This window comes from Vigna unguiculata, chromosome 7 (assembly GCF_004118075.2).
Source record: "Vigna unguiculata cultivar IT97K-499-35 chromosome 7, ASM411807v1, whole genome shotgun sequence".
NCBI lineage: Eukaryota > Viridiplantae > Streptophyta > Magnoliopsida > Fabales > Fabaceae > Vigna > Vigna unguiculata.
Window position 1 is genome coordinate 38,202,144 of NC_040285.1, and position 14,845 is coordinate 38,216,988.

Here is a 14,845-nt window from a genome sequence, read left to right on the forward strand (position 1 = left end):
AAAAAAATGTGCAGGCAAAGTGCAAAATGTTAGTAAATTCTGTTGACGCATGGGATGTTGTACTTCAAGCCTGGGAGAATGTCATGGACTGTGAAGATGAATTAAAGTTCAACGAGTGTGTTCATCGTCTTGAGCTTGTTAGCCAGCCATGACCTGTATTCTTTGAATATGTTAACGACTCGTGGATCATTCCTTATAAGAAATTCTTTATGAAGGCATGGACGAATAAAGTTATGCATTTGGGGAATACAACATCAAACAGGTATGTTTGTATTTTGCTATTAATTAATTTTTTTTTTATTAATGGTTTATATGATTTCCTTGTATAAATTGTACTAGGGTTGAGTCTGCTCACTGGAGTCTGAAGAAAGTTCTTGGAAGTAGTATGGGAGACCTTTGTTCGTGTTGGGATGGAATTCACAACGTTATTATCTTGCAACACAACGAAATTAAGGCATCTTTTGAAAGAAGTATAAATCTGATCAATGACTCTTACAAGGCATTGAGTTATAGAAGATTAGTGGGTAATATTTCTAGATGTGCCTTAGAACTCCTTGCTCCAGAATTGGAAAGAGTAAAGAAGATTGGATTCGATAGTAGTCGTTGTGGCTGCATTCTCAGACAAACTTATGGTCTACCATGTGCGTGTGAATTAGCACGATATGATCCTGGGATTATTCCTCTCCAAGAAATTCATGTCATGTGGACTAGGTTGAGCTTCTCCAATGTCTCGTCTTCACAATCTGAAGGGCAATTATCTATTCAGAGGGAGGTTGATCTACTGCTTAATCTTTTCAAAGAAGTTAATATTGCAGGAAAAGTGACCATAAAACATAAATTACTTGACATAGTTAGCCCTTCCATGACATCGATGTTACCACCACCGAGTAAAGTTAAGACGAAAGGTGCAGCTAAGAGTCATAGATCAAAGAAGTCAACCAAACGTGATCCCTCCTATTTTGAGCATGTGGACGCCTTCAAAGAGTCCTCAAGACAAGACACATTTGTTGCAAAAACAGAAAACAAGGTGAAGAGCAAACGTGTAATTGAAGAGAAAGTAATACCCATGCTAGAACAGTTCAATCCTGTTTTTCATCCATATATACTCGATGTTGTCGATGTTGTGGCGGACGGTCATTGTGGATATAGATGCATTGCTGCATTGTTGGGTATGGGTGAGGAGTCGTGGCCTCTAATCAGACATGATCTATACAAAGAACTTAGCCAATGGCGAGATGAATATGCAACGTTAGTTGGAGGCTATGATCGTCTGGAAGAACTGAGAAAGTCTTTGCTAGTTCAATCACCATCAGGGGTATAACTTCTATACACCACTGTTGAAATTTATGTATTACAAGTTTTTTATGATTTTGTTTTATTATAATCTAATTAATTATATACAGGCTAATCGAGACAAGTGGATGACTATACCAGACATGGGGTATGCGATTGCTAATCGGTATAATGTAATCCTCGTGTGCTTGTCATCAATTCAGAATTTGACTATATTCCCACTTCGTACATCCCCACCTACTTCGCAAAGTCAACATCGACTAATTTGTATCGGACATGTTTACAATTCTCATTTTGTTCAGGTATATATGTTTATATATATATATATATATATATATATATATATATATATATATATATTATTTTTATAAATAACTTTATTTCTCTATTGACTAATTGCGTATTTACAGGTTCGTCTACAAGAAGGCTGTCCATTACCGACAGTGGATATCATATCATCTAGCAATTGTTACCCAAAGGCAAAAGGGTGGACATCATTTTATAGAGATAGGATGCAAGCATTCCTAGATTTACACATAGTGGATCGTAGTTATGTAGATCTCATGGAAGACTGATATTTGTTTATTGTATTTAAGTATTTCACTGTTGTAGTTTGTAATTATTTTACCAATATATAAAATTCTAACTCCTTTGGCCAAGGGACATATATATTTTGGCCTCATTGCTAACATTAAATAACTTAATATAAAATACCATATATAGATGAAATATCTTAACATAAAATCCAATACAAATGTCAACTCTAACATCAAATACAAATAAATCGACTATCCAGACGTAGATGGTCGTCGACCTCGAACTCTACGTCCTCCTCTAGTCTCTTCCTCTTCAAGTCCATCTTGAGCCATCTGCAATAACTCATGAGTGCGATCCCAGGCAACTGTGCCCTCAGTAACATCTCTACAGTCTATCATCCGCTGAAGACCACCTACAATGCGTTTCACGAGACCCTGTCATAATAACAAGTTAATGTCAAATATTAATAGTTACTAATAATATGAACAACTAAATGTGTGACATACCAATAAACCACTGGAAGATGATGACGGTGACGTCCTCTGAACTGTTATGTCATCTGGCAAATTCCGACGAAGTCGGGGCACAAGCACAAGGCTAGGTCGGTCAGCCTCAGCTCCACGTAAAATGTATGGATGGGAGACTCTCCTAAACCACTGCAAATATCCATCCGAACATGAAAAGGGAGCTGGTGCTTGGACCACTTGATGTACAACAAACTGCTCGTGCTTTTTCCACTGATCATCAATAGCCTCAAAGTCCATCATGGGAACCGAACTAGGCGGTCGTGGAATAGGCTGGATGAAGCCAAATTGTCGCAACACACGCTCCGGCAAATGACGTTGTACGACGGTCCCAACCCTCAGGAAGCCAGAAAACATGCTATGTGTTACCAGTTGTCGTGCAGCTCTGTGTGCTACATATGGGTTCCAAATCATCCCATCATATGTCAAGCCATCCAACTGGACTCTAACATCAGCTATAGCGGAAATGGCGCGTCCAGTGACATAACGTAGAGCACGGGGTTCAGTCTCCACATATGTATCCCGTACTTGCTTCCTTCCCAATGTAGGGAAGTGCTCGTATATCCAAGCCTGTATCAAATAATATTTCATTTAACCATTGTCATATAAAACTAAAAACAAGTGAAATAAAGAATAAAATGTTATATAAATGGGTACCTGCAGAAGAGGTAGATATCCAGCTAATTGCTTTGTATTTGCAAAGTTGGCATCTCCTAGCTGCTCATATAAGTGGACAAGAGCAGCAACTCCCCAACCATATGTACGACATGTGGAGAGATCTCTAAATAGCTCCAGATAATGTGTACGAACATAGGTGGCGCTTTTGTTAGCAAATATCGTGCACCCTACAAGATGCAAAAGATATGCACGTGCAGCAAACTCCCATTGCTCGTTTTCACAACAGTTGTCATACAAGTCCCTCAGCCAGCTCAGTCGGACCTGTGCACCCCGACTTTGATTCAGCTCCACACATGCCATGGCCCGGTCAACACCAAGAAGTGTCGTCAAAATCTGAACAGAATCTTCATATTCAAGATTCTCAGTCGAGCAAAAGTTTCCACTGATGGAAACATGGAGAAGTGACGATACGTCATCCAAAGTGATGGTCATCTCCCCAATGGGTAAATGAAAAGTATTAGTCTCGAGATGCCATCTCTCCACGAAACCCAATACTAACCCAAGGTCGATATATTCATATAAAATGTCGCACAAAGACGATAATCCCGAAGCTAACACAAAAGGTGCAACAGCAGGGTGAGGACGTCCTAATTTCTTAACTTTTTTAATATGGGAGACCACTTTCACAGCTCGATCCTAACAGAAGAAACAAACAACAATAAAAATACTTAACAACAACAAAAAATTAAACCTATATAAAAACTTCTTACTCACCTGACCATCCCATATCATGCGTGCAACATGATCCTGGTACTGCGTCAATAAAGATGTATCATACGGCCCACCAGGAAATCCTCCACCATCGTTATCAATGACCTGGTCGTCCTCCCGAGGAACGTCAGGAACCTCATTCTCAACAATGTCATCCTCAACAACATTAGCCTCATGCTGACCCCTTCTACGAGCCGATGTTGTCGGTCTCTTTCGTGCAGCACCCTGTGTGGAACTCTCGGGTGCATCATTTGAACCACGTCTAGATATATTTCCTCTGGTCCTAACCATATCTGTAATAAAATAAAATACAAATTAATAAATAAAAAAGAATAAATACTCGCACTCATCTTTCCTTATTTTCTTTTCCTCATACAAACACAAGTGCACGTTCAATTTCATCAAACGAATTTTTATATAAAAAACATTAAACGCATAAAAAAAACAAACAGAAACGGATTTTGAAAAAAAAAAAAATAAACGTGAAACGGATTCCAAAATCTGTTTTTTTTTTAAAAAAAAATTGAAACGGATTACACAATCCGTTTCAAAAAAAATAAAAAAAAATAAATGTCAAACGGATTCCAAAATCCGTTTTTTTTTTAAAAAAAAATTGAAACGGATTACACAATCCGTTTCAAAAAAAAAATAAAAAATAAACGTCAAACGGATTCCAAAATCCATTTTTTTAAAAAAAAAAATTGAAAAGGATTACACAATCCGTTTCAAAAAAAAAAAAAATAACGAAACGGATTCCAAAATCCGTTTTGTAAAAAAAAAAAGGAAACGGATTACACAATCCGTTTCCAAAAAAAAAAATTAAATAAAAACGGATTCCAGAATCCGTTTTGAAAAAAAAAATTGAAAAATGGGGAAACGGATTCCGCAATCCGTTTCCTTAAAAAAAATAAAAACACCACACCCTTCCTCTCCAACGCACACCACTAATCAACCCAACCCACCGTTCCAGATTTAACAACATGTAAAAACCTACATATAAAATCAATTCAAATAAAAATATACACATGCATTCAAATAAAAATATACACTGTATAATTTTAAAAAACAAAAAACGAGTATGACTTACCTGCAAATGAGAAGCCGCGGGAAAGGATCAAAGGTGGTTGCCGACGGTGGGGAGAAGAATGGTGTGTGGAGGAGAAAAGGAGAAAAGGATGGCGTGGCGGCGACAATGATTTGTTGGAGAAGAGGGAGAATGAATCGGTGCAGTGGGGGAGAAGGATGCTTTGTGGGGTGCAGTGGGGGAGAAGGGGAGTAGGGGAGAAGGATGCTTTGTGGGGTGCAGTGGGGGAGAAGGGGAGAAGGAAGCTTTGTGGGGGTGGGGAGGTAGGTCAAAGATTCTCAAGAGTGTGTGCAGTGTGTGCAGCGTGCAGAGGGAGAGGGAGAGAATCTGCTTTTTTTTATTGGGGTGCGGGTAGAGGGGTTTTGGGGGTGCAGTGTGGTGAGGGGTGTGAGGGGTGCAGGGGTATTTGGGGGGTACGCAGTAAATTGAGAAAACAGACACAATAACTTTTTTTTAAGCAGGGGCAACGTTGGAAATAAAGAAGGTTTTGGGGGTACAGGAGAGTTTATTGGAGGTGCAGGGAGAAGCCCCCGTACAGAGGATGTGATGATAATTGGGCCATGTGTTGAATCTCTTGGCAAGCGTACCAAAAGTCAACTGTAGTATAATGATTTGAAGTAAGAGTGTCGAACCCACGAGGAACGGATTCAGTTGAAATAATTAATTATCTCGATCAGCATATATATACAGAGATTTTAAATTTGATTTGACATTAACCTTTGCATAAAATTAATACAGTAAAAGCGGAAAAGTTTAGAAAAATACAGTAAAAGAAACTGGGATTGAATTTCAGCTATCTCCCTTGTCTGTAATCTGGATGAATATAAAATATAACATCTGAAAATACCAATATTGATGCACACTCAAAAATCATTTATACCGATCCCTCGCGTATAAAATTCATAAGATTGGTTTCCTGAATATTGATTCCTCACATATTCAACAAACTATCCAGCATTACGGTCGAGTATTAAAAGCAATTGATATATTGAGATCTATTCCTAGCATCACAGTATATCAAGTATCATTGTTCAAATCAGATTTTCAGAAATACTTTCCAGTCAGTTCTAAAAATCAAAATCAAAACATCTATTGATCAGATAGAAGTAAGCATTAAGAGTAGAACAATAATACCAATACTGAGTAAAACAGAAATGCTATATATAAATATCACCAGATTACATCCAAGTTCGAGTAGATTACATTCAATCCCACGGAGAAGATTAGCCACTCATGGTAGCTATCAAAATCCTATGAGCTAAGAAGAAGAAGAAGAAAATGAGAAACTGATGCTCCTGGTATCAACTCTGCAGCATGGACCTCTTCTCTCCCAAAATTCCAAGCTGAAAAATCACTTTCTGATGCATGAAGAATATATACCCACGAAGTCTCGCTCAAGCTACCAAAGTCTCGCTTGAGCGAGACAACATTCTTCATCCTAAAGAAAGCCTCTCGCTTAGGCGAGATGTGCTGAAGCCAACATCTCGCTTAAGCGAGCAAGAGTACTTCAAGCTGAAGAAAGGGTCTCGCTTAGGCGAGATTGGCAGCATCTGAGCTCGCTTGGGCGAGTATGGGGGCAAGAGAGGGTCCCCACTGCACGAACTCTCGCTTAAGCGAGATTCTGCGTCGCTTAAGCGAGAATGGCGGTAGTGGCTTTGGCTTAGGCGAGAATGCTTTGGTTTTGAGCGAAGTTAACAGCATTCCTTCCCTATTTTCTCTATTTCTTACTTTCTCCTTCACTCTTCTTGAGTTCTCTTTAATCTTTCCTGAAAAACACACAAAATAGGATCAAATGATTTCTTTAAATCAAAACTTGGAAGCATGTGATTAAAACTTAGATTTAGGGAGAATCAATATGAAATGAACACAAATTTAAAGTATAAGTGCCAGAGTTTGTTATGAATCTTTACTAAATTTTGGCACTTATCACCATGACAGGAGAAGTATGATACCTTCAAATTGTAGGGGTTTCTCCCTACACCCCCAAACCTTATCTTGTACCCCAATAATTACCTTTTTGACCTTAATCAAAAGTATGAAACGGATTTCAAAATCCATTTCATAAATTTTCATGTTTTTTTATGAAACGGATTTCGGAATCCGTTTTAGAAAAGTATGAAACAGATTCCGAAATCCGTTTCTAAAAAAAAATTAAAATTAAAAATGTGATTGTCGTTGATGTCGCTGAGGGAGGGATCGCAGGTAATGTGGCGAAGGAGGTTGAGCTGAGGGAGGGTTGGGGAAGGCCCATGGAGGGCGGGGAAGTGGGTGGAGGAGGCGATGAGGAAGGCGAGGTTTTCGTTGGAGGGCAGGAGGGAGAGGAGAGGATGGAGAAGGAGAAACGAGAGGAGAAGGAGGCAGTGGAGTTGGTTTGGAAGTGAAGAAAACAGAGAGTCAAAAGGGTAATTATTGAGGATACAGGAGAAGGTTTGGGGTGCAGGGAGAAGCCCCCCAAATTGTATTAGAAGAATAGTAATTTTGCAAGCACAAAAGGAGGGAGTTTGATGAAAGATTTGTGAATGTGGTTGTGTTTGGAGAATGTATGGTGGAAATGGAAGTGAAATGCATATGGAAGATCCACAAGATCCATGCGGTGCTCCGAAAAGAACTCCACCTTTATTTTTTGCACCGGTCATATTCATACAGTGACATCACTCGTTAACCATCAAACCTTGAACAAGTAACCTCACACTCTCTTGGAAACATTTTGACTCATTTGCACATTCATGTAAATTTATATATTCACACCTAAAATTATTTTATAATTGTAAATTTTCAAATGAAAGAAATATCATGATGCTCTCTTTATGCATAACATATTATTATATACCTTTTCTATTACAAATTTGTTTTTCACTTATTATTAAGTTGCCTCGATCATTAAGTCAAAATTTTGTAATTTATAACAATTTATTTTTTCTCGGGACAATTTGTCTGGGAAAATGGATGCATACATTATCTTGTGTCTCTTGGAAAATAAAAAATTTATGGTAAAAAATAATTTTAAATTTAACTAAACCTCACAAAATCGATTTGTAATGTAAAATGTATATCCACTTAAATACTGTAGATTTATCCAATTTCTAGTCAATATAAGAGATCTTCAACACACGCTTTTACACTGAAGTATATACATTTTAAGTATGAAACTAATCATTAATTAATAGTCTGATAACGGATGACACGATCAATAACGAAACTTTGTTTATTTGTAGGGAGTCTTGACCCTCCCAAATTGTTGTACTTCTTCATTTTTTTTATTAGAATATAATAATATATTTTCAATTTTTTGAAATATAAGTATTCAAAATGTTAGTTTTTAAGAAATAAAACCCAAATAATTATAGAATTTAAAAACATAAAGATAGATGATAATGTTTATCATGATTTTTTTACTCGCTCACTTGCTATCAATTATAACTTTGTTACTATGTTTTTAATATCATGTTAAAAAGAACACTGATATAAAAATTTAACTTCACTATTTTATTCTAGATGTTCTTAACCATCCAAATTTGAGAAATTTATCAATCATATTTGAATTATGTGTTTTTGTTAAGAATAGAAAATACATTTTAACGTAGCTGATGGTCGAAATCTTCAACCCATCTTGTTCTTTTTAACGTAGACCGAGTGACTGATTTATTGGGTCCAATCCGTTTTACTACTCCTTTTATTACTTAAAAATAAAAAATTTGAAGTATTTTAAAATATATATAAAATACAAAGACAGATATTGACACAATTATGATGACAGAAGAGATATTTACATAAGGAATATTTTCCACATTTCCAATTTATAAGATCAAATATTATCATTTTTAATTGTATTTTAACTCCTTACCCTGATTTTAAACTCAAACTTTAATTGTATTTCAACCATGACTCCTTACACTTACACGTGAATAATACTTATACAAGCAGGACGTAATTCTTCGTTTATTTTACAATTAAAACAATTAACTTATATTTTAAAATTTTATAAAATTAAATATAAACATAGCTTTAATATAAATATTTTTGCGCGTATAAGAAAGCAATTATTGTGTATGGGTATTGATTTTAAGGCGAGACATAATAGTTCAGGGCATACCTTTCGGTTTTAAAAAGAAGTCGAATAATATTACTGTGTTTATGTACTTAGTTAAAGTGAGTGTGTTTTTTTTTTTTTTTATATATAAATAGGGATGAACTTAAATAGTTTTGAAATCATTTGTCGTTCCTACATGTATAAAAAAAATTAAACAATGAAAAATTTACACTTTTGCATTAGTTGGATTAAGTAACGAGAGAATTAGATTATTTAAATAAAGAAAAAGAAAACCATAGAGATATAGGTAACACATAACATTCATAATATAAATAACACTTCAAAATATTAATTTTTTAGTATCTAATTGATTTTGGTCATAATCAATGTTATACTTTGAGCTATATATTCAGAGTAAAAGGACTTTTTAATTATTATTTTTTTCACACAATCTTGAGGTCCGTGTGTGTTTTTCTTTCCCCTATCCACAAATGCAAATGAGTCTTGGTATGCTCTTGCTCAGTCCAAGTCAACGGTGGGACACAGGAAGCAAAGGCTTAGAAAATAAACAAATTGCGCGTAGAAAGTGTTGCGCAAAACCCATGTGATCATTATGAAACCAAACAATGCTCCCAACTTGAACATTATACGTCACATCCAATTTTGACTAGCTAAAAACACTGCTATTTCAGAATAATTTTTTAACAAAAAAGAGAAGGAAATAAGCTTTTTTGAAACACACCATAAATATTTTGAAAAATTATGAAGTAACTCGAAGTTGGAAATCTCAAAGGAATGGAAGGGAGGGTCCTATTTTTGTTTTTCAAGTTCTGGATGGAGGAAAATAATAAAAAGAAATCGAAAACTAGCTGTGTTCTTACAAAGAAATACACTATTTGCCAGTAAGAGGCTAGTAAAGTATTTCTTTTACAATAAGTTGGTAAACTTGTACGACTTGGCTGTTGGAGGGAACCGTTTGTAATGAACGAAGAAATATCTTTTGTTTGTTGAGATTATTAATTAAAAGTTAACAGGGAGAGAATATACACTCATTTTCCTCCCTCTTCAGTGATCTGCATCCACAACTAGAATCCAAGATGATGAACCCAAACTCCCAATTTTTTATCCTCAAACCCCTCTATTTTCGCATCACCAATTCCTTCATCATCATCTTCTACCTTCTTGCCCAAATCACTTCTTCTCAAGTCGACCCTAAATTCACTGCATGTGCACCCAAAACCTGCCCCAACAACAACCAATCTATTAGCTTTCCCTTTTACATTCAAGGAACGCAAGAATCTTACTGTGGGAGCCCCGGTTTTGAAATCTCGTGTGCCCCAGATGGCTCCCCTACCCTCAATCTCTCTCACACCCAATACTTCATTCATCAAATTTTCTACCAAGATCAGTCCCTGCGAGTGTCCAATGCTGCGTTCTCAACTTTGCAATCAAACGCCACCGGAGGTTGTCTTGTTCCAACTCAGAATCTCACTCTTCCTCCCAGTAACGAGTTCCGTGTTGCTCCAAATCAAACGGACATGGTGTTGTTCTACGGCTGTGACGCACCTTCGCTTCACGAACACAGGGTTGGGTGTTCTGCAGAAAACCAGACGAGTTCCGTTTTGGCATTGGATAAAAGAGATGAGCTTATAAGCTTTGTGGCAGCGAATTGCAAGGGTGAGGTAGTGGACACGGTTGTGGAAGATGGAATAGGAGGGGTCGGTGAAGCTTTGAGAAAAGGGTTTTTGCTGTCGTGGACTGCGAGTAACTGCAGCGTCTGCAACAGCACCGGAGGGAGGTGCGGTTTCGATTCAGATTTGTACACTTTCAGGTGTTATTGCACTGACAGAGTTCATTCTGCTAGCTGTGGTGCGGTTGATCCAGGTCAGTCTCACTCTTCTCTCTTTGATTTTACTAAAAAGTAACTTTATTAAATAGTTACTTTTTGCTTCTACTAAAAGGTAACTATAGAAGTCAGTAAATTGGTTCGATATTGACTGACCCAATAAAAACAACAATAAATTTTATTATATCATTTGAAAAAATAAAATTTAAATATAACTAAAACTTGCAAAATCGATAGCCTGTAATGTGAAATTAATATTCATATTTATATTATAAATTTATCTTACTTCTATTTTATTATCAAACAATTTTCTTTTTAATATTCTCTCAATCAACAAATAAAAAAAAATTTGATGTAACCTCTCGGAAGGGAAAAACTAATTACCGAGAAACATACAATTAGATTGACTTAGTCTAAATAAATATCATAGTTGAAAATTGCTTAAATAAATATATTATTAAAAGTTCTCATATTATATAAATTTATTAAAAAATTTATAAGAAAATATTTTTTCCTACTATTTTTACTAATAATTTTAATTGACAAATAAATAATTTTTTTTTACAAAATTTATTGTAAAAAATGTTTTATATAAAATATTTTAAAAACAATTGGTAATAATTTATTGTAACAAAATTTTCATAATAATTTATAAATATTTCTTAAAAAAAATTTAAAGCAAAATTGACATAAATATAAATTTTTTAGTAATAATATGGTTGTAACACTTTACCACTTTGTTGAAAGAATATAAATGTTTGTAATGACATGTTTGGTAACGAGGAGAAAAATAAATAAAATAAAAAATAAAGTAGAAACTTAAAGATGTTCTGCGAAAGGAAAATGAAAATAAATGAAAATAGAATTTACAGACTAATATAAAATTAACTGAAAAATAAAATAAAATAAAAAATACTTAGTTTATTCACTCATCAACATTTTTTTTTTCTCACCGTAACCAATCATACATACGAGAGATCTAAATCTATTATATTTAAAATGAGGAGCACGGAAAAGATATTTATGTTTATATAAAAGATATTTATGTTTATATAGCTCAATTGGTTATGCAAGTTTGTGAGTTGAACTTTAATGTGTCGTATAATTTTAAGTTTTTTTTTCCATTCTTTGTATTAATAGTGTTGGTCGTTACACAATATAAAATATATTGATTATTATGATTAATAACATTGAGTGATCAAAATATTTTTTTTTAAATATTCTTAAGACGCAAATCAAAATAAATAGTAATTAATACATACGCAGAAGAAAAAAAAAATCATATATTAGCAACCTAAATAATATATCCAGCATTTGAAATTCGCTTTGATATCTTTGTTTGTCTTGTGCAGTGATTACCAATAAGAACAAGGCTACAATGGTGAAAATAGGTAGATCACTACAAAATTCAATTCAATTTCTTTATTTTATTACTACAGTCTGAAAATTAATTATTCTACAAAGACTTTTTTTTTCTTATAATACATGAGATAACTATCGAAGTATTAAAGAGATTTATACGTTATATTGGGTTTTGTTATATATATATAGAACAATGTATGTGTTGATTCATAAAATACTTACGCTGTACAATTTTCTTTTTATATTATATAAATTCTCCAGCTTCAGCAGTGGGCGTTGTTGGAATTGTAGTGGTGGTGGTCTTGGCTTGTTGGTTGAGGACAAAGATCTTTCCCTCGTCTCTTTTATTTGGGAGGGATAATCAAACCCATCATGTCATTCAGAAGTTTTTGAAGGAACACGGACCTCTTCCTATAACTAGGTACAATTATTCAGAGATTAAGAAAATTACCAACTCTTTTAAAAACAAGTTAGGGCAAGGAGGCTTCGGTAGCGTATATAAAGGGAAGTTACATGATGGATGTGTTGTTGCAGTAAAGATTTTAGGTGAATCAAGAGGCAAAGGAGAAGATTTTATCAATGAAGTCGCAAGTATTAGTACGACTTCACATGTTAACATTGTCAGACTCCTGGGATTTTGTTTCGATGGTTCTAAACGTGCTCTAATATATGAGTTTATGAGTAATGGATCTCTTGACAAGTTCATATATGAAGACAAAAATCCATTACAGGTTGCTCATGAATTGGATTGCGAGCTAATGTATAACATTGCAATTGGCATTGCTCGTGGATTAGAGTATTTACACAGAGGGTGCAACACTAGAATCTTGCATTTTGACATAAAACCTCACAACATATTACTGGATGAGAATTTTAGCCCCAAAATTTCAGATTTTGGACTTGCAAAAATATGTCCAATGAGAGAAAGTGCGATATCCATTACTGGTGCAAGAGGAACTGCAGGTTATATTGCTCCAGAAGTTTTTTGCAGAAACTTTGGCGCCGTGTCACATAAATCAGATGTTTACAGTTATGGAATGATGATCATGGAAATGGTTGGAAGAAGAAAGAATATTAAGGTTGAAATCGAGTGTTCAAGTGAATTGTATTTTCCTTATTGGATTTACGATCGTCTTGAATCAAATCAAGAGCTTGGTCTGCAAATTGTAAAGAATGAAGGTGATGACAAAATGATGAGAAAAATGGCTTTGGTAGGTTTATGGTGCATACAAACCCACCCTTCAAGTCGACCAACAATAAGTAGCGTGGTGGAAATGTTAGAGAAAAAAGTTGAATTATTGCAACTTCCGCCTAAACCGTTTTTGTCTTCTCCTTCACCATCTTCGCTTCATTTCTCAGGAGACACTATAGCTTTGTGAGAAGCAATTATTTTTTACTTTTAATTTGTTAGAACACGAATATTTATTTCTTATATAGTTGTTTATTTTATTTTAATATTTATGCACAATAAATAAAAAGAAAATAATATTTCGACTTCTACAATTTAATTTTTATTTTATATTTTCTGACGTAATTTAATATTTACAATAAACCACATAATAAACTACAAAGTCAAAATATGAATTTGCTAAATAAGATTTAAACATTACCTGGTGTTTTGCAGTCGCCCATGTCGTACATAGTTTTAGACTTCCAAGTGGTTTTTTATATGGAAATAAAAAATAAAAAAGAAAAAGAAGTCCAAATTTGATGCGGGAAATGGATTTATACTATTTTTTATATATTTTTTAAGAGAAATGATATTTTTTGATAAACTTTTGACAAATAATTATTTTTAGTATAAAAGATCTTAAAATTTTATTATTTTATTCTTGTAACTTTCATAAAAAGATAGAAAATTAGTTTATGTAATAATTTTATCAACTTTGTCAATAAAAATGTTTGTTAATTTTTTTTAAGTATAAAAATGGATAAACCGCAAGTAAATTATGAGTAGACTTGCATTTCAAACACGTTTTCTAATAAAAGAAGTAATGTTTTAAAACATATTATAAAATGTATTTTTAAATATGGTTTAATTTCTTTTTTATATTGAAAATTTAAGACATGGTCATAAGTAATTCTCCTGAGGCACAATTGTCCGATAGTTTTAGAAGAAAAAAAAAGTACCCGTTGGGATAAAAACGAGTTAGGAGGTTTCTTAAAAATATTCTATTAATTTGTGATCTCGGAATTTTTGGAATTAATAACATTTATAGATTTAATGTGTACAGTAAGTGAAATACATTTAAATTGATGAGTGACCCAAAAAAGTTTCAAAACAGATTAGATCATGTTACAAAATAACGATATAAATTGAAGGGGATTAATTTTAGTCTAATTAATTTTTAAATAAACCTAGACAGAAAAAATCCGTTTTTAGCATATAATAACTATATTTTAAAAGAATTAAATATATTATTTTTTCATTTAATATATATATATATATATATATATATATATATATATATATATATATATATATATATTACATCAAAATGATACATTTAAAAATTAAAATTATTTTTATTTGCGTATTTTTTTAAAATGAAAGGTTCAATTTTCTATTTCTTTTAAATGGGACCAAAATAAGTCATTTATTCAATATATGACTAATCAACATAATTTTTTATTTGACTTGGAAATACATGTTTTCTAGCCATATCAATGTGCATTTAGTATGATATTAAATTAGACGTGTGTCACCTTGCATATGTTAGATTGGGTTTTGGTAAATCAAATTTTGGTGAGATCTGAATGAAACAAGTGTAAATTTAACA

At 33.7% G+C, this 14,845-nt stretch overlaps 2 protein-coding genes across 2 annotated transcripts; one reads left to right on the forward strand and one right to left on the reverse strand.

Annotated features, from left to right (window-relative positions):
- Positions 1 to 2,478: 2,478 nt before the first annotated feature.
- On the reverse strand, positions 2,479 to 3,464 carry LOC114191434 (protein MAIN-LIKE 1-like). The gene is made up of 3 exons (XM_028080606.1): positions 3,012 to 3,464; positions 2,657 to 2,924; positions 2,479 to 2,567 (listed from the first exon to the last, which is right to left on the reverse strand). Exons 1-3 carry the CDS (start codon positions 3,462 to 3,464, stop codon positions 2,479 to 2,481), a joined length of 810 nt encoding a protein of 269 aa, XP_027936407.1.
- A 6,467-nt stretch (positions 3,465 to 9,931) lies between these two features.
- On the forward strand, positions 9,932 to 13,519 carry LOC114192055 (LEAF RUST 10 DISEASE-RESISTANCE LOCUS RECEPTOR-LIKE PROTEIN KINASE-like 2.1). Its single transcript, XM_028081610.1, has 3 exons — positions 9,932 to 10,741; positions 12,056 to 12,094; positions 12,327 to 13,519. Exons 1-3 carry the CDS (start codon positions 9,955 to 9,957, stop codon positions 13,442 to 13,444), a joined length of 1,944 nt encoding a protein of 647 aa, XP_027937411.1. The 5' UTR covers positions 9,932 to 9,954; the 3' UTR covers positions 13,445 to 13,519.
- The last annotated feature ends 1,326 nt before the right edge of the window (positions 13,520 to 14,845 follow it).